At 46.2% G+C, this 25,721-nt stretch overlaps 1 protein-coding gene across 2 annotated transcripts in view; it reads left to right on the forward strand.

Moving 5' to 3' along the window:
• NDUFV1 (NADH:ubiquinone oxidoreductase core subunit V1) overlaps positions 1-25,721 on the forward strand; it is a 170,916-nt gene that overhangs the window by 9,917 nt on the left and 135,278 nt on the right. Inside the window, exon 2 of one of the 2 annotated variants that reach the window (XM_069628912.1) lies at positions 23,416-23,518. The exons of the other annotated variant lie outside the window; for it this stretch is intronic. Coding sequence (XP_069485013.1) covers positions 23,473-23,518 — 46 coding nt within the window. The 5' untranslated portion in view covers positions 23,416-23,472. The remainder of the gene's footprint in view (positions 1-23,415; positions 23,519-25,721) is intronic. 2 annotated transcript variants of the gene reach the window in all.

Consider the following 25,721-nt stretch of genomic DNA (forward strand, 5'->3'; position numbering starts at 1 on the left):
TGTGTATTTTTGTTAGATTGGGCTGATCCGTTAGATTGTGCAAGTTAAGTGTGGGGTATGCTGCAGAGGAGTCAGTAGTGGATAGGGTTAGTAGTTGGTGCGTTTATTAGTTTTATTATTGGTTCTGTAATTTGTATTGCAATTGGGTTATCGTAGGTCCCTGTTGGTATCGCTGGCGATGCCCGTTTTATGTTAATCATTAGGTTTTTCTGAAAGTGAGGTGGTCTTCTGTTGTTCTGTCCTTCAGGATTCTGTTCCATAAATTAGACATATGAGTGCGGTTACCGCAATTTCCTTTTTTTTTTTATTGTTTCGATTTGTAGGTCGTCTCTTGATCTTCGGTCTCTTCCTGGTTGGTAGCGTTAGATCTTGGCCTGGAGGCATTCAGCTCCTTGTCCGTGCAATTATTTGTGGGTGATGCAGAGCGCTTTGAAGTTAATGCATTTTTTTTGTTTATAACTGGGAGCCAGTGTAGACTTCTCGGGGCTGGTGTGATGTGATCTCATCTATTTAGTCTCAGGAGTATCCTTGCTACAGTGTTTGGTTGCATTTGAGTTTTTTTAGTGAGTCGTTCTATTATTCCAAGGTAGAGGCTGTTTGCGTAGTCGATATACTAGCAAGATATCTGCAAGGGTTCTGTATGGGAAGGAGAGATAGGGGAGGATCACTCTAAGCAGTCTCTGGATGTAGAAGCATTTCTTTGCTACATAGCGTTGACTTGTGGTTCCAGTGAGTCTGTTGTCCATGAGTAGTCCCAGATTTGTTTACCACGTCCTGATGCTTCTGGTTGGGTTCCCATGCCAGGCGGCTAGTCCAGTTGTGTGTCTGTTTCGTTGTCCTCTTGGGGGTGAGATCATTATTTTGTTTTGGTCGGGTTTAGCTTGAGGTTGTTGGATGCCGGTGTCATCCAGGTGGATATGTCTGCGAGGCAGTTGTTGAGGGTGCTGTTTGGGTCTTGGGTTGGGGCTGTCTTGACAATCCGTTTGGTATCCTCTGCGTATTTGTAGTCTTGTCAGTCTGTGGTTTTGATTTATTTTCATTAAGCGGGACAAGTAGATGTTAAAGAGGAGTGGTTAGAGGCTAGTCATGTGACACTCCACAGGAGATGTTTTTGGTGTTAAGAGGTAAATGGCAGTAGGTAGGTTATTTCGGTTCGGTCGGATCGGAAAGATTTTAGCCATTGACGTCTTTTACAACGCATTCCTCCAGTCTCTCAATTGGTGTTAAGTGTCGAAGTGCGTTGAATGCTGTTATATGTGCAGTATGAGGGCAGATTGTGTTCTGTTGTCTGCATTTATTTTTAAGTCGTCCCATATAGATAGTAGTGCTGATTCTGTTCCTCTCATGGGTCTGAAGCTGACTTACAAGTGGTTGTGTATTCCATTAGTTTCTATGTGGTTGAGGAGGATTTTGTATGCATGGTTCTCCAGTAGTTTCACTGGGTAGGGTAGATTATATATAGGTCTGTAGTTGGGTGGGGTCTTCCGCTCTTCGAGTTTCGTTTTTTAGGAGTGGCTTGATGTACACTGATTTGAAAGATTTTGCTACTATTCCTGCGTTTAGGGATCAGTTTATCAGTAGCCTGAAGTAAGATACTGGGGTGCTGTGGTTGAGAATTTCTTTGTGAATGCCAGGGGATCCAGGGAGGTTGGTGTCCTTTTGTTAGTGTGGAGAAAATGTCTTCCTCTATGGGTTCAAATTGGTCGAGTGTTACTGCGGTTGGTGGATTGACAGGTGTTGCTGGGTCCGTATTTGTGTTTTTAGTTGTGTGGCTTGCTTCAGTGGTCTGTTGAATTGTTTAAGTAGTTGGTGATGTTGTCACATGGTGCTTGTGATGTGATGGTGACTTTGTTGCAGGATGTTGGGTTTTTGCTTTCTTTGATTTTGAAGAGTTCTTTTTGTGGGTGTGTTGTCGCTTGGATTCTCGTGGCATATTATTTTTGCTTTCAGGACTGCTGATTTGTATATTCTGAGTTGTCCTTGGTACGCTATTTTGTCAGACTGATTGTAATGGTTTCACCATCGTTTTTCTAGTTTGTTTTTTTGAGTTCTCTCAGCTCTCCTTTGAACAACCTTGCTGTCATTTTTGTTTTGTTGCAGTATCTTTGAAAGGTTTTGCAGGTGCTAATTGGTCTAAGGCCTTAGTGATACAGGTCTTGTATTTTTTCTGCTGAGTCAGGGGTCGTTCTGATCAGCTCGGCGATGATTCCAGCAATTCTGTTAAGGATTCCATGTCTAGATTCTTTTCTTTGTAGTGTGTGGTTTTGTGTTTCCGGGTAGTTTGCGGGTCAGAAGTTTGACAGAGAATGATATCAGGTGGTGGTCACTCCATATCATTAGTACTGGTGGGGCAGTGGTAAAGAGTGCTTCTCTGTAGAAGATTGCGTATAAGGTGTGTCGTGCATTGTGGGTGGATCCGTTCAATATTTGCTTTAAGTGGAGGGTATCCAGGAGGGTGCAGAGTGACTTTGCTGTAGTTCTCTTTCGAACCAGATGTTGAAATCTCCCAGGACGATTAGGTTATCATGGAAGGTTGATGGGTTGGCGATGGAGTCGGTGAGCCTCGTTGCAGTAGGATGGTGGTCTGTAGATCAAAATGAACACTGTTGGTTTGGTTGTTGAGGTTGATCTTGAGAGTAGAGATTCAGTCTTCCATGTCCATTGAGGGGAGTGGCGTGGTGCACATGTGGTCTTTGTGTGCCATTGCGATTCCGCCTCATCTTCGGTTTTCTCTGTTGGCATGTATTAGTTTGAAATTGTCTGGAATGGCTTCTTGGGTGATTGTCTTGTAGTTGTTTGATAGCCATGTTTCTGTGAAGAAGAGTGCATCTGCGCCGCCCTCGCTTGGGAGTTCATATATTTCTGGGTTTATTTTCGCCATGGATCTTGCATTGAGTAAGCTGCAGTGCAGTGTGGTTGTGATCCTTTCATGAGTCCCAGCCGCTGTGGTGTTTGTCAGGTTTTCATTTCTTGGCATTCTCTTAGGTTAGGCTGTTTTATTGAGATTGTGGTTGGTTGCTCGGTCTCTTTTTTGAAGAGTTTAATTGTTGACTGCAGGGTTCCTTAGTTCCGGTTTGTGGCTGTTGGTTGTATGTTTGGACGTGTGCGCTTTTTTCTAGTCTTTGGTTATGCAGGGAGTGTTGATTGTTTTCACCCTTATTCTTATTAGGGTCTTGTCAATGGTGTTTTCCGAGTTGCTGTGTTTTGCATTTTGGTATGTTTGGTTTGGTGTCCCTTGGAATCCAGGTTTGTTTGGGTTCTTGCTTGTGGGTTGTTTATTGGTCGATTGTTTTCCGTTGAGTTGGAGTCATGGGTGGAGAGGTAGCATGAGATGTATTCTGTGTTTGCTCTTTTCTTGGTCTGTATCCTTAGTCTATGGTTTCTGGGTGTTGTGAATATTGGTGGGTAGTTTCCGTTCTGTTGGGGTGTGGTTTCCTTCCGGTTTCTCTTTTCCTTTCTTGTTTCTTTCTTTCTTGTATCGAAGCATGTTGGTTGTGCTTATTGTTTTTGTGTTGGGTTGTGATGTATTGCAGGGGAGTGTGCCCTTCTGGATTCTTTTTGGGAATAAGAATTGGACCTTTTTGTTAGGGAGAATTCTCAAGAATGTGCCAATTCCTCCCACCTTAGAGCCCTCCAGCTCCTTTGCTAAACTTTGGGACTTTGAACTTTTCAATTCAATGTGTTTTCTGTGTTTGTTTCTTTAGGTTCTGGAGTCTAACCAACTCCATGGGCATCATCTTTTACAATTGTGTTACAAAGCACCTTCAGTGCAGTGCCACTGGGGAGTCTTCCAGATTTCCCAAGGTTTAAATACCTTCTCTGGGATCAACTACTGTTTCCCAGAGCAGTGGAGTGAAATTGACTTCACTTAGTCCTGTAAAATTTTAGCCCCAGCACACCCTATCTTACAATAGAGTGCTGGAGGGGTTACTTGGTATCCCCTGTGTCTAGTTACTCCTGTAACATTTATATGTTACCCTTTCCTCTCAGAATGGCTGGCGGCAGTGGTTTTACAATGAACTACCATGATTTACCCCGACCGCGAACTGTTCGCAGCTCCGGTAAAGTTAAGTCGCGGAAACCATGTTTTTCAAGATGGAGCCTGAGCCTCCTTTGTTTAAACAGTTCCCAGTCTTCTTTTTTCGCCATTTCTTTGTGGAAAGATCCTTCTCGAGTTTTTCTCTGCGCGGCAAACCAGGTTTGGTTTCTTTGTTCATTCGCCTTTGGTGGGCTTCACGAGTGAAGACGGGAAGTGAGGGAGGTGCCCCAAACTCCCTGTGCTCAGATGTGAGGAAAGTCCACCTTGACAGCCAGTAACCGCACTTATTGCTATTTGCTGTACCACAAGGAGCTGAAACGCGACACAGCCACTGAAAGGTTTGCTGGTTGCCAGCTTTGACCGGGCCAGTGCAGTGCAGGAGACTCCCGACGTCCTCCCTCTTGTCCCCATGACTGAGGCCCAGGAACAGTGAGATCTGCAGAGCTGTACAGGAACAGAAGTCTTCAGCTGCATCCTTTTCTTCTTTACTAAAGTACTGTAAAAACGACCCTAAGAGAACTTGCCTCTTACTGTGGAAAGTGCTTGTAACTTCTGCAACTCACAAGTCTCATCAGCTTGTGGCCCTACATTTGATTCTTCTTGTTCTCAAAGACTCCTAAGAACTTGGGCAACGACTTTTCCATTTACTTACCTGAAGGGCTGCATCGTATACAAAGACTTTGGACTATTGACTTTGGCTTAGCCTATTGAATTGAATGAATCTTCTCGGAGCTATAGGAAAGTATTTGTCCTGCTTACGACTATTTGTATTTCTTGTGTTCTAATAACTTTTGCCTTTACTTACTTTTTAAAGAGTATTCTTTATGCCAGCAGTAAGGTATTAATGTCCCCAGCACCCTTGTTACTGAAGTCACCTCTGGGTGTAGGTTGTGTCTGTGGGCCATCCCAAAAGGGCCTTGTCTGATCCAGAAACTCAGAGTGTACAGTATTGAAGTATATTTGTGTGTTACTATTCTATTGCTCCCTTCTGAAGAAGGCTTTATAACTGACTGATAAATAAATTATTAATTGTTTATGTGAGAAACCTTGAGTGTAAGAATTTATTCGAATACCTGTAACTCTTTGTGTAACTCCACTACAGCTCACATTTCCCCTCTTGAGATGAGCCTGGCTGCTCAACACGCTACCAAAACTGTGTAGTACAAGCTTATACGAAAGGTTGGGTTGGCTATACCTGTAGTTCTAGTTATTTGTAGTGTTCCCAGAGGGTACTGCATTCAAACTTTGCCTAACGGCCTTCTGCTGCGGTGTCAGCCTCACTGTGGTTGTTGGTGGTGGCCCCCATTTCGGGTTTAGTTTGAGGTGTCTTCTAGTGTTTCGCCAGGGGCAGATGCCCTCTTGGCCCGGTTGTTTCCTGGTCTGCAGTAAGTTTCCACGCTTTCCCGGTTTCCTTATAAGTCAATAAGTCATAGTGGTCATATGTGCAGCGCTGTGTAGATCTCTGCTTCCCAGTGGCAAAGGTCTCTCTATAGTGGTTTGGGTTTGTGCTCGTATCAGGTTCTCAGTTGGCGGAAGTCTCCCTGTTGTGGCCCAGTACTGCTTCACAGTGGCAAAGGCCTCTCAGCGGAAGTTGGATTTGTTGCTGGTTGTATTGGGCTCATAGTGGTGAAGGCCTCCTGGTCGCCCAATACTTATTTTCAGTGGCAAAGGCCTCTCTGTGATGGTTTAGCTTTGTGCTAGTCTTGGGTACACAGATTTGAAGACTGCTTTGTATTGGTCCAGTACTAGGTTTGCAGGGTAGTAAGGTGTATGCAGGCTCCTGTCAAAGCTTCCCTGTGGGGAGTTGTACCCTGCGATGTAATTGAGCTGTGGGGGGAATGCTGTTTTACCAGGACTCTTGAGTGTAACCGTAACTCTGTGGCAAGGGAGCTTTACCCTTGTGTCGCTGCAGGCAGTTACTTCTATTCATTTGAGGGTGGGGTGTGGGAGTAACAAACCCTCAGCAAGATTTAAGCAGTGGCAGAAGTCAACAGTAGCAAAACCTCTGAGCACAACAAGATTCAGACAGTGGCGGGTACCAATGCAGTACCAAAAAAAAAAAAAAAAGCTCTGAGCGCAGCAAGGTTCAGCAAAAGGCGGGATCAGAACACAGTGCAATCCAATACCAAGGCAAAATTCAAAGCAAAGAATGACCGAAACGGGTGGTAGTAATGTAATGGCAGGGTTTCAGGGGCCCAGTGATGGCTGAGCTCCCAACTTACCTGGTTGTAGCAGTAGAGCGCTTCGTCAGGCGACCGGTGCGAACCAGGCAAACTGGGGGTTGGGAGCCACCCAAGGGAGATGCCCTTGGCCGGCTGCCCGGGCAAGGCTGCCTTGGGAGGGTTCCTGAAGAGGGATGTGACAAGTTCATGGGCCAATCGGTAAGCAGGAGGCTTATATGCGGGAGTGGGGGAAAGAAGGGCATGGGAGAGACGGAAGCTGGAGGGGAACGGGCCGCAAATTAAGTAAAATTGAGGCAACGATCCAGTTACTGACACCAGGTTGCAGCTGGCTAAAGGTAGAAAACATCACCAAAATTACAGATAACCTACTAAAGCAACCACCCAGTCAACAATGCGGAAGATGCAAAGCACCAAAAGAACATGATTCCTGATTATCACTGCTGAATAGCCAAGTGAACGATAGACTCAGGCTGTTTGACAAGTGGTGGAAAGAGATCATAAAGGATAAGTGGATGTGTAATATAACTCAAGATGGTTATCTGATCAAATTCTCTGGGTGTGCCCAGTATCTGGCTAATCGATACACGCTACAACTGGAGGAACCCTCTTGTGACACATTTAGTGAGGGACCTCTTAGAGAAGGATGCAACTGAACCAGTCCCTACACAAAAAAAGAGAAAAAAGGCTTTAGTGTGACAGTATCTTTCATTCAGAAGACCTTGGGATTTCATTGCCTTGTGCTCAACCTCAAGAAGCTGAACAAATGGGAGTTCACTATACATTTCAAGTTTTGAAATGCTTCAGGCAATAATCTCACTGTTTCCTTCTTGTGTCTCTGACATTACTGGATGTGCAGGATGCATACTATCATGTCCCTGTCTATACGAGACACAAGAGATTTCTCCTCTTCACCATATAAGCCAACAATTCCATTAGGAAGTCCTGCCCTTTGGCCTCAAAACAGCCCTGAGTCATCAGTGTGCTTCACGAGAGGGGAGTGATTTCTACATCCATGCCTCATACTGGAAATGCAATGATTTTTTGGTGATATTTGGCATGGGAAGGGAGGAAACAAAGCCCACTATAGCCACTCTGAGCAAATGTGTTGACTCCCCTTTTATGAAGGCCTACGACATGCTTGGCGTGCCTTTTCCATCCCTTGTTCAAGGCAGGTCCACAAGAGCAGTTGCAGCGTTTTGGGCAGATGCTCTAGTTGTCATTCATAGATACTTGTAGCGTGCAATGTGAGCATCATCCCACTCATTTACCACAACTACTTAATTCAGCTCGGTGTATCCAGGGAGGCCCTGATTGGAGCATTCATTAATTTGTCCATTATGATAATAAACGCAAGGTGTTTAGTTACCAGAATGTGCTGTCTTTTATTCATCGAAGACCTTTACTACTGCCCTTCTTGGAACTTGTTGGTATGTCCTCATCTGGGAGGACTGGGACGTGGACTGCAGACGATGAGGTGAAACCCCAATTCTGTATGGCGGCGACAGGGATCATAATTTCATGTTGCAAGATACTAGCCAGACATAAAGTCCCTCTTCCCCTCAGTTCTATACATGCATAAAACACAGTTTCTTACTTAGTCTTGGTCTTGTTTGATGCAGAATATTGTTAAATTGAGGAAACGTCATTTTCTATCTGATTGTTTTGACAAAAAAAACAAAAAAATCTGTTGTTCACTGCGACCATACAATAATGGACTCTGTTTGACTCTGTGTTCCAATTGATTGATAGAATGCCATCTTATGAGCCATTGTCTAACTCTGACCCCACATTGATACTTCTTGACATTTGTTTTCAACATTAGAATCTGAACATAATACTGAAAGGAAGGCCCTGAATGCTCACACTAGGGTGGGGGGGGGGGGAACTATCCGCTAGGGAAAAATTACCAACAGTCTCCTTGCAAGGATAACAAGTATTTGCTTCACACAAAATAAAATGCAACAGCAAAGAACACTGCTACCACCGAGCGCTCTAGCTTTAACTGCGGCGTGCAACAACTTAAGCCTGGCATCATCGCTACACAGGAATAACCCGTGAGGCTGGTTGGATGGGGACCTATATACAACCGGCCCACTCCATAAGGGATGCCAGACCATTGGTGTCAGCCGTCTTCTCCACCTCCTTCTCCACCTCCTTGTCCATCTTTGTCCATGTGTGCTCTGCTGGGCTCCTCTTCTCCGGGGACTCGCACTACACACACAACACACACACACGGGTGAGCATGCTGGCAACATTTTAGGAACAATGGTGAGCTTCTATGTGTGGCTGCCAAGCAAGCCTCTAATCGCGCTTTGGCCCAGTGAGGCCTTCTCCCTCGTGACTACTGCACAGGACTGCAGGCCCTGTGCTTCGCGTGGGAATATGGCTAAAATGTATAAACGTAGCACTTGCATCTATGTGCGCTACTCATACAGCTCATACCATTCTTATTTTTTTTAAAAAATGTATATATATTGCATTTGTAAAGCGCCTAAGCCATGGGGCATCAGGGCTCTGTTGCATACCAGTTACATTTGAAAATAGCTTAAACACATTACAAGAGACACAAATGACAGACGGTGGTCCCCAGGGATATAGGGAATAGTCAGCTGCTCTTCAGTGTTTTAGGTGAAGTGCCAGGTTTTCAAGGCTTTACGGAAGGCCCATTGAGATTCCTGTGTTCTAAGCTCAGTTGGCAGGGAGTTCAAATGGTGTGCTGTGACTGAAGGGAAGCATACTCCTCCGCCTTTTGCCCTTTCCACTCTTTAATTTGCACACGTGGAGGGATCTTACCGGTCTGTATGGTTGTGCTTTTGCGATTATTTATTTTTTGTGCCAAGTACTGTGCAGCATTTTTGCTCGGGCATTTGTGTTCGATTGTCAGGGTTTTGAAGATGATCCTTTGACTGATCGGTAGCCAGTGAGCTTGCTTTCTTCCGGCTGAGATGTGTTCCCTTTTGGGGAGATTGAGTGCTGCTCTGAGGGCATTGTACTGTATGATTTGGAGCTTAGAGCAAAGAGGGCATTGCAATAGTCTAATCTGGCGCCCGTGATAGCGCTGGCAATAGTTGAGCAGTTATCCATGGTGAGGAATTGTCTTGCCGCAATGATCAATTTGGCAGTGTAGGCCGACGAGGTTGCAATAGCACTCACTTGTCTGTTGAGGGAGAGGGACGGATCCTAGTATATGCCTATGGTTCTAATCGAATTGGAGACTGGGATCTGTATTCCGTCTATCGTGAAGGCTGAGAAGCGTCGACTATGGTTTCTTAGCACTGACGGTGAGCCTACTAGCAGGACCTCGGCCTTGTCATCATTGAGACATAGGTGATTGGCAGCCATCGAGGCCTGGATGGTGGCCTAAACTTTGAGTATGATGGAGTCATTGTCATAGGATTCTGTCAGGGGGAGGAGGACTTGAGTGTCCTCCGCTTCGTTGGTATTCGTAAGGATATTGTAGAACGGTGGTGAAACGCAGGATCCCTGAGTTACCCCACAAGGGATAGGGATGGGCACGGCATTTTGCTGTATCAGTGAAAACTCTCATTGTTCTCCCTTCCAGGAAGGAGGCAATCCAGTTGGCAGCATTGGCTATGAAGTTGGCGGCTGACGTAAGGTGATGGCAGAGTGTTTTGTGGTCTACAAGGTCAAATGCTCTAGATAGGTATAATAAGAGTAGGAGGGCCGGTTTGCCCTCGTCTCTGAGTCCATCTGTATTTTAAGATCTAATAGAGCGGACGCAGTGCTGTGACGTGGTCTGAAGCCCGATTGTCGCGTTCCTAGGATGAGATTAGATTCTAGGTAGTCTTGTATCTGGTTGTATGCTGCTCTATCTAGGATTTTGAGCAAGAATGGTACGGTGGTGGCGCTGTAGTTGTTAATCATTTTAGGGTCTAGTGATGGCATTTTTAATAGGGGGAGGACCCAGGATTCTTTGAGGTTGGTGGGTACAAGGTTGGTGGTAAAGGAGGCAGTGATACATTTTGTAATGAAAGGGTCAGAAGTACAGTCTTTAATGATGGTGGCTAGGCAGATGTCTCCTATGCATCTAGAGGGTTTGAGATTTTTTATGATATTGGTTGTTTCTGACTCTGAGATTTTTCTGACGTAGAATGGCGGGGAGGCAAATGCTTTAGCTGGGGCCGTGTGGTTGCTTAGCTTAGTTTGACTTTGCTTTAAGGTAATTATTTTCGCAAAGAGGCACATTTTATTCCTCCTGGCATCCGGGATGTTGGTACACCAAGGTTCGTCTTTGAGGATGGTCGAGGGAGGTGTCGTGGGGTATTCAAGCTCACTCAGTAATTTGCTTTGTAAATGTCTGTTTTAGCCTTTATGATAGCTTGCTTATGTTCATTGCTGAGTTTATTAAAAGTTAGTTTTGAGGAATCTGAGGGTTTTTTCCTCCAGAGTTCTGCTTGTCTCTTCTTGGAGCGCAGTTGCTAGAAGGGCGTCGGTGAACCAGGAATTGTGGTGGTCGATCTTTCTGGGGAGGAGTGGTGCTATGTTATCAATGGCTTTTGTAAGGATGCTGATATATATAGGCCTGCTAGTTTTTGTTGGTCTGCTTTGGCAATATTTTCCCTGGAAAGTGGTCCAAGGAAGGGGGGACAGTGACTCTATAGTGATCTTCTTGTTGCTGCGGGCCCATGTAAGGGGAATGGGGGGAAGAGGTTGGGGTGGTTCCAGTGCAGGGAGACTGAAAGTAAGGAGGTGATGGTCCGACCAGGGGATAGGTTTGTTGGAGGTAATGCTAATCTGGTTGTTAAGGTCGACCCATTGCTGACCCAAAACAGGAGCAGGAGCTCCCCACCGCCGCAGCAAGAGCAGCCCTACACCGTTCTGACCATGATGGAAGTGCAGAATATTTCAGGAGCCTTGCCGCGTTATTACTGTGCCCAACATCTGCGTTTTGCTTCCGTTTTCATAAGTGCCTGTGAAGAGAGATCTATGCAGCTCAAGGATCGAAAATCGCACTCTGTAGCCTCCTATTCCCTACAGTGCCCCATGCGGGTTCGCTTACGTGTTTGCCTCTTCTAAAATGGCCGATGCGCCATCACCATCGCAACCAAACCTTCATCGTGCTTTGGATCGGCTTCAAACAGCTGATCCTAGACGGTACTCTGATTGGTCAGCAGCAGTTTGTGCTGCCAATCCCCTGACACCGGCAGGCGGAAGCCCTCCCTGGTAACGCCTGCGTGGTAAGGCCCTTGTCCGTGCAGTTCATACGCGAGGACCCTTACACCTGGTTAACAGCCCCAGAACACAGTGACCTTGCCATCACCCCCATGAGACGCAGAGGAGCATCTACAACATCTCCTCCGTTTCGGACTCCAGATTGCTCTACACAGTGAGTGTCCATGCACAAATACACGTTCTGTGTTACCTGTTAATAATTATCCCATGCCTGTCTATGTATTTGCTGAAGTATCCACTAGGTATTGCTAACTCTCCTCAAACTGTATAATGCTTATGACATATCCTTGGGAACGACTTAAGTAGATTACAGCTAGTCGTTGCGGTTCTAAAGCCTTTCATCCTGCCCCAACTGCATAGTACTAATTTTCCTGTCACTACAGTACACTATTGAACAGGTACAGCTCAGCTACTGCTTGTCCGACCTCGATAGGCTTGTATCCCCCTCTAGCAAGGAACAGCCATGACTGCCATGCTCTTATCTACTGGCATTGTTACGCTGCCTTATTTCCGATCAACTCAAGGAACATCCCATGCCACTGCCTACTAACGACTAGTACCCAGTCACAACTGCTCACCACTGTTCCCCCACATGCTCCCTGCACTACATCAGCCGCTGTTAACCTTTGCATGTCCCCAGGTAAGATAGTCGACCCACTAGGCTCCCCGCCACCTACAACCATCCAGGACCTTTGCAGTTAGTGTTCACCAGCCTTTAGAGTGCACACCTGTCATGTCCCGGAAATTTCCCTACTCAGATGCCATCCCCGGACTGCCTTCCTACGCTCTTTCTCCAGCCCTCCCAATGAACCACTCACTCAGAAATTCTATGCCAAAACCAACCTCCTTGATTATTTAGCCCGCAGGCGGACTATGCTGAGGTGTCGCATTGAACCGCTGCAGTACCAAATGTCCCTAATGCCTACAGTCCACAAAAACCAAATACGGGGGTGGCGCTCCCCACGTACCTCAGCTCCCATGTCCACCATATTTCCCTCTCAACCCGCCCAAGCCCCTACCCTCAATCCCTCTACATCTCCCAAGATGACCGATCATCCACACCCCACTGTGCACATTCCGTCCACTGAAGGGAATCTCGCCAAACCCATTTCAATCACACCCCACCATCCACATGGTCCCCACTACTCCGCCAGAAACTAACATTGCTTGACTCAAGCCCCCCCAACCCCCCACGGCTCGCGCTCCACCATTCCAGTATTCTACTCCAATGTGCCCTCATAAACGCACATTTGCTTCCAGCCCACGCTACCGAGATCTGTGACTTACTCACCAACCTCAACCTGGACCTGCTCACCATTAAAGAAACCTGGCTTCATAAAGCAGCGGAACCTGCTTTCGCCCTAGTACTTCCACCAGGCTACACCATACAGGGCCGACTGCATATGAAAGGGGGTGGTGTAGAGCATCTCTGTCCCTCCGACGAGTAAGCCCCCAGTAGGAAGCCAATGCAGACTCCATTGCCATTACTATCCCCCTCGCCCAATTGCACATCGCCATACACATTGTCTACCGACCCACCCGCCCCTCCAAGCCCATCCTCAGACTTTCAGGAAAACCTACTCCTTTTACTGGGTGAGAACCTAAAAACCACCAAAACCATCCTACTCGGTGACCTAAACTTTGGCCTTAATGACCCCAAAGACAAGCTAGCCAAAGCACTTGCCAAGGCCCTACATGACTTGGGATTCCTGAAACAAGTCATTAACCCCACTCACTCTAAAGGACGCATCCTCGACTGGATTGCGGACCATAACTGCTCCGCCGCCATCAGTTCCAACACCCCTTATCCCTGGACCGATCACCACCTCATTCTTTTCTCCGTCCCCACTTCCACCAAAGCCACTAAACCTACCACTCCCTCTCCACCATCACTAGCTAGTACGGTCTGTAAACTAACCAAAGACAACCTACCACCTTATCTAGAGCACCCAGCCCTCAAGCCTCCTTTCTCCAATGACCCTGTGGTTTTAGCAGAAATATACAACCTCATGATCAAAAAAAGCAGTGGACACCATAGCTCTAGAAAAAAAGAAAGCCAAAGTGTCTAGACACGCCAACTCTTGGTATACATTGGAACTCCGCACCCTCAAGCGTATTGCGCTCACCAAGTGGCAAACAAATCCCCCAAGACTCCACCAAAGAAGAACTCAAAAACTGTTCACCCAATACCAAAAAGCCATCATCCTAGCAAAAGCCACCCCCTACAACACGGGAATAACGAATGCCAAATCAGATTCCAAAGAAATTGCCACATTCAGCGAACTAGCCCAGACCCCAGCACCCAAGACATTGTTAAAGATAATCCTGGTGCTTATGCATTCATGCAGCCATGCTAAAAATAATTGACCTGCAGAGTAAAATTCAATCCCACCACAATTCCCTAACCAGCACGGCCCGCCCAGCTCACAGACTACTAACACCCACTGGCAGGATAAGCCACTCTTCTCCTTCAGAAATGCCTCTGAAACCAAAGTTTTGGCCCTCCTTAAACACCCAAAACCCTCCAACTGCAAGGGTGATATCTGCCCTGCAAATATCATCAGAGACTGCACTGACACCCTAGCACCATTCCTGACATCTTTCATAAATTCCTCCTTAGCATCTGGCATTGTCCCTCCCTGCCTCAGAGGCCTGGGTACTCCCTCTCCTAAAAACAAAAAACGAAAAGCTCCCTAGACCCTTCAACTACCGGCCCATCACCACAGTACCATTTTTGTTAAAAATTCTCGACAAAGCTGCATACACACAAATCCAGCATTTCCTTGAAACAAACAGCATTCTAGGACAGAGGCAATCGGGTTTCCGCCAGGGCCATGGAACTGAATCTGCATTACTAGACCTGAAAAACCAATTCGCTGAAATCATGGACAAAGGCAAACCAGCTCTTCTCCTCCTCCTTTATTTATCTGCAGCTTTTGACCTTGTGGACCACAAGACCCTCTGCAGACATCTCACGAACTCAGCCCAATTCACCCCTGAACCCACAACCTGGATTGCATCCTTTCTTGAAGGAAGAGCCACGAAGGTCTTCTCCGATCAGGCCTGCACGGCACCGCCACCATTCACTGCAGAGTCCTGCAGGGTTCCTGTACCTCGCCCACCTTGTACAATATATTTACCAAACCTCTCTTCCATAAGCTGGACACTCTCGGCATAGCTTACACAAACTATGCCGACGACACTCGGGTCCTCCTCTCGCTCCCTGGCTCATATGAAATTGACACCAAGACACGTCACAAGACCTGTGCCACCATCCAAGCCTGGATGGCAGCCAATGGGCTCTTCCTCAACAGGGACAAAGACATTCTCCTAGCCGGCCCCAAGGAAACGCTTAATAAACTATACAGCGCCTTCACCGTAGACCACGCACAAATCACTGTCTCACCCTCAGTAAAGACCCTGGGGGTGTACCTCGATTCGTACCTCGATTCCACACTCTCCATGACACGCTAGTTTAGCGCCATTGCCTCTTCTGCTTTATTCACAACGAAACTGATCAATGCATTAAACCCTACCTATCTACTCAGAACTCTCTCTCTATAGCCAGAGCCACCATAGGGGCAAAACCTGACTGTTGCAACATTCTCTTTGCTGGCACCTCTGCCAAAAATCTCAACAGATTGCAAATTATTCAAAATAATGCACTCTGAGCAGCCTTGAACATTCCCCACGGAGCATGCCTCCCAGGCTAGACGTGCTGCACACTGGCTCCCCATCAAAGAACACATCATATTCAAAACCCTAGCCATAACCCACAAATGCCTCTCTCATAGCCCCTTTGTATCTTTCAGAGAAAATAGTCAGAGCCAGCTCATCCAGACCTAAACGATCACACTATTCCAACCAACTGAACATCCCCACTATCAAACGGGCCAAAGCTGGCGGCACCCGCTTCTCTTTCTTAGTGCCAAAACAATGGAATGCCGTCCCAAATATACTTAGGAATGAGATTTCCCACCTGTCCTTCCGCAAAGCCCCCAAAACAAAGCTCTTTAACTAAACCACACTGCACCCGTAGTTACACCCAGCTACCGGTGTCCGTTAAGGTATTGGTTGTATCCGGTTCCCTGTAACCTTGAACCGTAGAGCCCCCCCCCCCACCCACTGTAAACTCTGCATGTTTAACGGCTACCTGTCTTGTATTGGGTTCAATGTAACCACGAACCACAGACAGGCTGTCTTTCCTTCTGTCTCCTGCAACGAAGTAAGCCATGCTTGTAACAGCGCCACAATGCCTTTGGGCTGTCTTGTGCGCTTTATAAATGTAAAAAATAAATGAGCTCGGCTACCCAGTCCAGGGTTCTTCCTTTTAGAGTGGGTGGGCTGACACCCGATGTTGAAAGCCTAGGTCAGTGAGGGCCTTGGCAATGCTATAGGCTGTGTTATCAGTAGCGTAGTATAGGCCTAAATTGAAGTCGCCTAGGAGTAGGACTCTCGAGATGGGTTTGAGATGACTAAGACATCTTCAAATTTGGCTGCAGTAGTGGGTTGGCGGTAAATGACATGTAAGGTAATGGTGTCTGAGGGTGCTGCAACAAGTTTAGCCGTGAGACATTCATAGTTTCCTAGTGAGTCTGTTGTGGAGATTTTCTCAATGGATAAGAGCTACACCAGCCCCTGCGTGCGTTTATTCGGGCGCATCTAATGATAGTGTAATGGTGTTATGGTTGTGTAATAGAGCACCTCCTAGTCCGTTACAGCACTTTCCATGGATCACGCCTCACTCAAAAGCATCTATGGGGGTGGGAAGGACTCACTCCCTTCCCAACATGCCCCCCTTTTGTTACTTCTACAGTCACAAACTCCCCCCTTAATAAGCATTCCTCTACCTCTCCTCCGCCCCCCCCCATGCTTTTGCCCTTTCTTCTGCTGCTATATAAGGTGGAGTCCTTTCTCTAGGCATCCATGCACTACCTAAATTGCGTAAACTTTCCCATGCTTGCGCGTACTCTTCTGGGGTGCAGGTCATATAGATACTTCAGCCCCCCGCCCCTCCCATCCCCAGCCAAAGCTACCCATACCTCTGTATAGTGTTTGGGGTGAGGGGTTCAGACAATGGTGGTGTGATACAAGCGGTCAACTTCATCATAGTAAATGGGGACCATACAAGATCATCACGCTACTAGGCAATGCTTTCGTACAGCATCGGAGGCCCAATTGGCAGGTGCAAAAAAATGACCAGGAATAAGATGGCGATGGGTACCAGCATCTTCACTACCGCCCCCAGCCACAGTGGCGCCCAGTCGAAAAGACAGGTTAAACCAACCCCCTTCTTTCGATCCCCACTTCTTTCTTCTTGCGATCGAACTCCTAGGCCGTGCGCTGCCGCGATGTGTGTCAGGGAGCCGTTCTCCGCATCTTCAGAGGGTGCCAAAGTGCAGCAGGAATCGCCCATTATTCATCAGACCCCGCCTTCCATGGCCCTCAACATGTCGAGCACATATCTATTCTACATGTCATCCGTCAAAGAGCTCTCAACTCCACTTTTATGACATTGAAGCCGTGCTTCGTGTCGTTGGCCAGCTGCACTAACTCCCATCTCACTATTTGCAGCCATTTTGCGTTTGTGGCTGCTTGCACCCTATGGAACAATAGTGAGGCAAAAAATGTTTTGGCGGAGCTGAACAGGCGATACTCGTCTAGTATTTCACCAAGCGGGGCGGCTGAGTCTTTGGACAGATAGTTGGACAACCTCCTCTTTCTTAACATCTTTTCGAGAGGTTCTTTGCTGGGCAGGATTTGTAACTGCAACGGTGGCAGGGGGGTTATGAATTTAGGAGATGCTGTGGGAGGTGGATCAAGTGTTGCCCCCCCCCCCCCCCCTTGAAGGTGTTCTTCTTGGATCGCTAATATTGCTAAGTATAAGGTGGCCAGCGAACAATAGCCCCTCCATGATGGTGGGAGGTGCAAATACGCCTGCTAACCACAGACCCAGTAATAGTCCATCACAGCTGAGTTCTGTTGCACTTGTCATTGGAGCCATCAGGTATTGTGCCGTTGATGTGGAAGCAAAGTTCATTCATCTCTTCCCTATGGACCTTCACCTGTTTTTCCATTGCTGCGATCCATGTCAACTTTGTGATGTGCTCTGTCCAAAATTGGGCACAGGCGAACCCCATTCTTGTTATCGTTTCCTGAGTGTGTCCCAATAGTCCTTCTGCAAGATAGCTAATGGTCGTCTCTTGCCACAGCGTTGGGCCTCTATAATTGGTACGTCCTGTGGTACTAATACCTTGTGCGCCCGTGATGCATGATGGATGAGGGAACACACAACAACTTCCATTCACGGTTCCTCTTCCAACCACTGTCATATCAGAATACCAGGAGTTAGACATTTCAGGGTGTCTTATCTCTGCAATGGCATCGAGACCAAGATCATAATTGGCGTCATACTTCGGTCTTCGTGCCTACCTTATCATTCTTCTATAAGTATGTGTGCACATGCAATCTTTAACATGGGTCACGTTATGAGGGAGGACACTCGCTATACCTGGCCATTGCCATAAGTGTTGAAAAAACGTTGAAATACTTCTCCCTATGCTGCTACTGGCGTTCTATTTGGTGCTACTGCTGTATACATTGGTGCTGGTATTATGCCAGCACGTAACATTGTGGTGTGTGTTGTTGGTTATGTTATCCCCCTCAACCGCCCCACTCTTTTATACACTGTTATAAAAGAAAGAAACCTATAATTCAAAGCAAAAACATCATCATGGCAAACAACCTGCTATGTAAAGTATCCCACAAGAGTAAGAATATGAAAGCATGGGGGTCACACTATACTCTACCCCTTTCCTAACATTTAACGAGCAATCAGATGGTGTTCTCTCCATTCCTGTGTTAGGCAGAAACCTGTGCAGTTCCCTTAGGGAACACTGCAAAAGATTTAAGACTACAGGTGTGGCAGTAAACCCACTTGGTAACAGTCTGTACCACCCAGATTTCCCTGGTAGCTGTGGCTGAGCAGTCAGACTTCTCTCAAGAAGTGTTGGGCAGTATGCAAAGTATACACAATAGGCACTCGGGCACAATAATACAAGCAAACACTGACCAGAGCTTTGGTATCAAAGTATATAATTATTTATTTAAAAACACACTGTTTGAAACACTCCAGCACTCTTATTGTAAAATATTCTAAACACAGTTACTATTGTAATATATATACACCCCTTTTTCTTTATCAGATAAGTCACAGTAAAACACCACTTATTTTCATACAGAGGTGAGCGCTTAACTAGATGGCACTCCAATAAGTTTGTGAGAAAGGGAGGGAAAAAGACAGAATATGGAAAGGTACACCACTCTAAGATTCAGGAACACGATTAGCAAGGTAGAAGAGCAAAAGTCACTGGTGAGCCAAAGTCCAAAGGCTGGGCCCACTCTTAGAGAGAGCGGAGCACAAATGCGCTCAAGATCACACAGTTACACTAGGCTTTGAAAGTCTTGCAGAGGGCTCAAAAAAGAGTTTAGAGGGCTTAGGAAAGTTTAGCCAGGGTGTCCCAGGCTAACCCAGGTTCGAAAGCCGGGGGCTAAATGTACCCCGTACAGTCGGTGGCAAGGGAAGCCTGGCGGGACACGGTACCTTAAGTGGGAAGGATCCTCCAACGGTGGCAGTTGTTCCTGGCAGTGGGTGCAAGTCGCGTCGTCGTCCAGGGGAAGAGAAGATCTCGACTTGGAGGAAAGATGAAGGTCGTTGCACTACCAGGGAAGAAACCAGCCGCTGAGTTTTCCGGTTAAAGGTGGTACCTTTGTTCGCGGTCGTGGTAAAACATGGTATCCCGGTTGCCGGGGTGCTTGGCACAGGCAAGGCGGCCACGAGGTACGTCGGGAAGGAGAAAAGACGGTGAAACTGGTTATCCCCACCAGTCAAAGGAAGAAGACTCTCTGGCGGGAGATCTCCTATGTCGTTGGGGGAAAAGTGGTGAGACGTCCAGCAGGGCTCCACCGGTGGTGGTGTCGTGGCAGGTCGGCTCAGCTTCTCCCTCGTCGGATTCTTAGGTCCTGTGGCGACTTCTGAAGTTCCAGTCCCCAAAGCCCTGCTTTTATGCAGAAAACCCCATTCACTCAGCCTAGCTGTCACTCAAACATGCTAAGTGGTGAGCCGGCTGGCTCATCACTTGGGCCAATCAGGACGGAGTGCGACTTGAGTTGCCTAGGCAACTCAGTCCAGGGTGCCTAAATTCCCCTCCACCCCTCCTAAGTACCCCAGACAGAGTGGCACCACTTTGGAGGGCTTCTGTGGAGAAGCCCGCCAAAAAGTGGAACAAAGGGCTCAACTTGGGTTGGAGTCACAGAAGAGAAAACAAACGCCATTTTAGAATCAAGTTTTGGCAAAAAATACCAACGGGAGAATTAATATTAATTAAATAAACCGGTGGTATGTTCGAGGCTACCGTAAATAATTAAATAAAGGTAGTAGCCTAAAACAATGGGAAATCCCATAGGAAAATATTCGCGGTTGAATATAAAAAGTAGTATCCACTGCCACCAGCCAAAACTCTACCAGGGGGGACGGAGACATGCCCCCTCGACTAACAGACCCCGAGGCAATTGAATTGCCCCAGCCAGTACGTCCACAATATGATGGTTTGTACTGGTTCTGTTCAGAATTTAAGACTAGTAGGGTCAATGGTGACTTTACATGCCCTGGGAGACAGTAGTCAGTCCCAGGGTATGGAGTCTATACTGGGGGTCACTATGACACCCCTGTCTCATTGCACTGAGGGTGCTGTGTAACACACATCACAAAAACACATGAAGCCCTATGGAGTAAAAGACCCCATAGCCCATTAAACACATCTAGATTCAAAGAAACACACTCAAATCTTGCCCAAGAGTGAGGGTGAAAGAGTCTCACTCTTGGTAGGAAAAAAAAAATAAACCCCAAAAATCCAGCAAAGCTGCTGGGGGACTCACTAGGTTAGGAAATTCAGCCTAAACAGAGAATTCTCCCTAACATTCTGCTTATATTAAAAGTAAAACAAAATGCAAACAAGGAGGAAAGGAAGGAAGGGAGAGCAAGCGAGAGGGTTAGAGCGAGCAAAAGAGACAAAGCGCGTGCAAGGGGGTGCTCTCTAAGACACAAAATGCAATACAGTATATTTGTCTTCTAGCAGCTGTGCAATTTCACAACGGACAAGGTAGTTATCCTTTGTCCGAGAAAGTTGAGGTAGATCTGTTAAGGGGAAATGGCAATGTCTGGGGGTGCTTTCCGTACATAAGAGAGATGCACCCAATATTTAAAACCCTCCACTTTAACAGCAAGGGATGTGGAGTAGATTACCCGGTAGGGGCAGTTGAACCTGGGGTTGTTACAGCGGCGCACAAAGCTGTGCACGTACACACGTTCACCTGTCAGCAGTTGTTGTTTGGATGGGCACTCTAGCTGGAGCTGCTTTGTCCTCAGTTGTTGTTGGTGTGTTCTCAGCTCGGGATGGTGTAATCTGTCAGGAGGCACAGCGAATTGCTCGTGTTAGTGTTGCTAGATAGGCTTTGAACTCTTCTTCTAGCTTGTGAGCATCTGATGCTCTCCTGACAGGGGAGAGGGCCGTGTGCGTCCAGCGACCAGTGACCCCCCCCTAATGGAGTGACAAACCGTGGTCCTTGCTTGGTTGCGTGTGTAAACAGAAGAGGGCCAAGGGCAAGCAGTGCACCCAGTTTTTCTTTATAGTGGTGCAAAGTTTTGACAGTTTGCTCTTTAGAAGGCCATTGATTCTCTCCACAACGCCATTGGCCTGGGGATGGTAAATTGTGCACATCCAGTGTTTGATGCCAAGTAATGTTGTGATGTCTTTAAAGAGCTCATTAAAAAAAAAGTGTGTGCTGTTATTAGACCTTAAAACATTGCACACACCCCATCGGGCAAATACCTCTCGAACCAGAAATGTCACTGCACATTTGGCATCCGGGTGTGCACAAGGCACTGCTTCCACACACCTCAAGAAGGAGCAAACTACTACCACTATCAAGTAACGTGATCCATTACACCTCTCGTCCTTTTAATCTATATGTAGATCGCGGAACGGCCCAGTAGGGCGGGGCAGGGCGCCTCTCAATGTTCGTAAAGTCATCCCTGTACTGAAAGTCTGGCATGTGATACAAAGTATAACAAAGTTGGTGAGGTGTTCTTGGAGGTTGGGCACAAACCAATCCTCCTGGATGTCTCCTGCAATGTGCTGTTTGGAGCGGTGTGAGGGGTGGTGGAGTTGGTTGAAATCTGTTGTCAATAATTCATACAGCATCGCTGCCTTGCCAGTGCATTCTGACGCCACAATAAATCCGTAGGGGTCTGTGTGCACCCCCTTCTTGCCCACAAGGCCTTTTACTCCCCAGGAGCCCTCCCTTGTAGTTCAATTATCTGTGCGATGGGAACCGCAGTGTAAGGAACATTTGTTTCTGTGGTGGGGGTAGTTAACTCAGCAATGTTTGGTACCAGGAGATAGGCTGCTATTTTGGCTGCTGCGTCTGCGTTTCTTGCTGAAATTTCATCCATTCTGTTGGTATGGGCGGTGCATTTGAAGACCGCTACCAGAGAAGGCAGGGATGACACAAAAATTAGCTTGTCCAACAATGCAGCATGCTTTACCGGGGACCTGTCTGCTCTCCTAAACCCCCTCCTTTGCCATCGTGACAGACCGGCATGAACAGTGGTGGTGACGTATGCCCAGTCGGAGTAGATAAGTCACCTGACAATCCCGGGACGCCTGCAGGACCTCAATGAGCTCTGCTGCCTGCGCTGAATAGTGCATGGGTAGCCTTTTCATGACCAATGCTTCATCCTCTTCCCCCTCATACGCAGTCATGGTTGGCCAAGTCCTCCTCAGTGCATGCTTTTGTCAAGAACGTGGCCGGTTTCACTGTTTTGTATTGCACAACATGAATATTTGGGCTGGACAACATTGGCAGAGGCCCTCTGGGTTGTCGGTGTGGATTTGGACCTCTATAGTATCGCACAAAGTGACTGAGCACCAAATCACAATGGCAGAGCCCTTTTCGATGGCAAACACAGCCGCTATGAGTGCTTGGTCACACACAAATTGTCCCTGCATCACAGAGTTAAGCATACCGCTGTAGTAGGCCAGTGGTTTGTGGCCCATGCTACTCTTTTGTGTGACTACTGCAGTAGTCACACAAAAGAGTAGCATGGGCCACAAACCACTGGCCTACTACACGTACCATTGGAATGAGAGAATATGTAGAACACCTGTGCATAATTTGGAGTTGCCAGTACAGGGACTGTTGAGATCACCTCCTTGAGGTCATTAAAACCTTGCACCATCTCTGCTATCCACTCTTATTTTAATGCCTTGTTTTTGTGCGGCTCTGATGCCCTGTAAAAGTGGTCTTGTGTATGCCGCGTAATCAAGCCCTCATTCAACTGGGTGGGTTGGATCCCCACTTTGAGACTTTGAGCTAGCTCCTGCTGAGCATATCATTGCTTCTACATGGGCGATCGCCTATATTGATTTCATTCTATTAATGAATAGTTACTATCCAACTGGGCCAATGACCCACTATCTCTGCCACTTTAGGCCTTTCATTTCCACACTCTATTATTGATATTTTGGAGTTCACTCTTCTTTTTCTTTGGAATTTTCTTTGTTTATTTTGGAGATTAAAGTCTGTTACAGCCTCGCCATGCTTACAAGCCAAGCTTGTCAGCGCTCACTAAAGTGCATATAGGTAGCTTAGCACGGGCACGATCAGTGCATTTATGGTCACACTGATTTTATAGACAATTATGCTGTCTCGCGCATTGTGTTTCCATATGATATCATCATAATGATGCTTTCCAGCATGTGCTATATAAGGCGGCCATTTTGGACATACCGGTTTCAGGGATCCGTCTGTCTGCTTTTGATTATATGCTAAACATGAGCTCTCTCCTGCACATCATGTTGGACTATATAAATGACTGGGATAGGATTTAAAACTTGAGTTTCTAACGCTATCACATCATTTGTATTTTAAATATCCTAGATACATAAGTTGACACTATTGGTGTCCCTCTAGACCACTGAAGACAAGAAGCCTTTGATGATACTGTTAAAGGCTATCAGTTTGTTGGCTCCTGAAATAGGAGGTAAGACCTGGTGCCTATAACTGTGAGTCTTCTCACCTTCTTTGTTGTAGTGTTTCGTTGTGACATACTTGAATCGTGGATTTATTCCTCCTTTAACTTTCAAGCCATTCCTGATTCGACACAAAAACTGTCATTGTTACTATCAGAATTCCCATATGTACCTGGGCCTTGATTTGAGTACGTTCCAGGTGAATGACAACTTTGTACTATGAGAGACTAGCATTTGCTTTCGACTTAAATGTGCATTTACTACAATTACCCAATGGGCAAACAATCTTTTTATTTTTAGATGAACATATTAGGATTCATGTTACTTGATATTTGCTCCTGATAAAGGGTGGAACCCGAAATGCGTTGAGCTTAATTTTCTGTTGGATTTAAACCTTTTTGTTCCCGAATATCAAAACTCTTTACTTTTAATCATTTACACTGATTCATATGATTGACTGGTATTCATTATAGTGGTGTGCAGGGGACACATGGGTCCTTCAGTCTGGGTCTCTTATTTTCCCATTGTAAAAGTCTGTTCTCTGTCACTAATAGTTAGAAGCAAGGCCTTGGAGTGTGACAGTCCTCCCCACAGTACAACTCTCACCTACTGCAGGCATCTGCGTCAGCTATTAAGGTTGGCTCAGCGAATAGAAGGAACTGACTCCTCTCGCCCTTCCTTTTTGTTGGATTAACTGAGATCAGCCAGGCCTGGGGTCGAAAGAGAAAGGAAGGAAAGCTAGGAAAAGCATATTGAAAGCGGACCTAAGGGCCTCACGTCTTAGCACTGCAATAACGCCTGTCCGACTCGGAGTAATGTAGAACAGCAAACTGTTAACAAAATAGGATGAGTATGAAGAAATGGTGTACTTTCCACGCAAAAAAGTAGCAGTCAAGTCATTGGAATACTATTTTTCAGCACACTAAACATCTAATTGTGACAAAAACCTGTTCTTGCCAGAAGTACAAAGGCGAGGAAAGGCTTTTATACCAAAAATTGTACCACAGCTCTGACCAGAGATTATTTTATTCATAAAGGTAAAATGGAAAGAAGTGAATAATATTCTTCCTTTATCTCTAATGGTAGCAAGGGCTGTGATAGGCTGTACTCTTCATAAATGTGGATCGGCATCATCAGCTTCCAAACAACAGTGCAGTAAGTACCAACATTAAAGGAATGTCTAAGCAAAGCTTTCATAAAAAATAACATTAAAACTTATAATCATTTATCACCCAGTCCTGCAAGGGAAAAGCAGACATTAAAACACACAGATTTTTGTAACCTTAGGGGATAGCCTGTGGTCGGGCAGGACGTAAAGGCTGGAATGATATTTAGTACAGGGGGGTAGTCCTGACCTCATACATTTAAGCTACAGTAGTTTGCTGTAGTGAAAAATTCTAACACATCTCCATATTATGTTTAATCCATCTTCATAAGTATGCATCATAGGAGGAAAGTACAAATCCAAATTCTGGAGAAACTGAAAAAAACAGTTGTTGAGACCTTTATTTACTTAGGTTGCATATTTCAGCATAGATAATTCAATATTGATGGCTGGAAAAATTACACATAGTAAAGAATAAACAATCAACAATTAACCTGGTCACCAGCTCGGTGAGTTGTGGAAACAGTATTGGACATATATGTTAACAATGTATAGTGCATCTTTGCATAGCATTACATGTCCACTGGTGACAGGAGGTCACTAAATTAAGCCTGTTATGGTTCATACAGTGCAGAATTCAAAAAGTGACTTTATAACAATGTGCCTACGTTTCCAAAACGGCACGTTTGCAGTATTAGTATAGGGTGTTACCTCAACACTCCTATACTCGTACTGTGTTATATTGCCTGTGTGCAGTGTTACCAAATATTACTTCATATTTGTTAACCTAATAATGTCTTGTCACAGTTACAACCCATATTTGCACAGTACAGTGTTATTTGCTTCAAGAAACCTAAAAATCGTATCTGCTGAGAGGCGACGTCAACATTAAGGTGGTAGTAAAGATTCAGGTCATAGGTCTGTATGATGTAAGGGCCAGACGTGATGACTTGGGACCTTTCGGCTGTAAGAGGGTGGCAGCCTTCTTCTGGGGCCAGATCAAGCAGGTCTCCCTATGATTAAAACACAATATAAAAGACATTGTTGTATGTTCCAGAAAGTGGACCATAAATGTGAATATTAAAACAGCCCGTGAGAGGCTATACTCT

The sequence above is a fragment of the Ambystoma mexicanum genome, chromosome 12 (assembly GCF_040938575.1).
Source record: "Ambystoma mexicanum isolate Mex_15411 chromosome 12, UKY_AmexF1_1, whole genome shotgun sequence".
Classification (NCBI taxonomy): Eukaryota; Metazoa; Chordata; class Amphibia; order Caudata; family Ambystomatidae; genus Ambystoma; species Ambystoma mexicanum.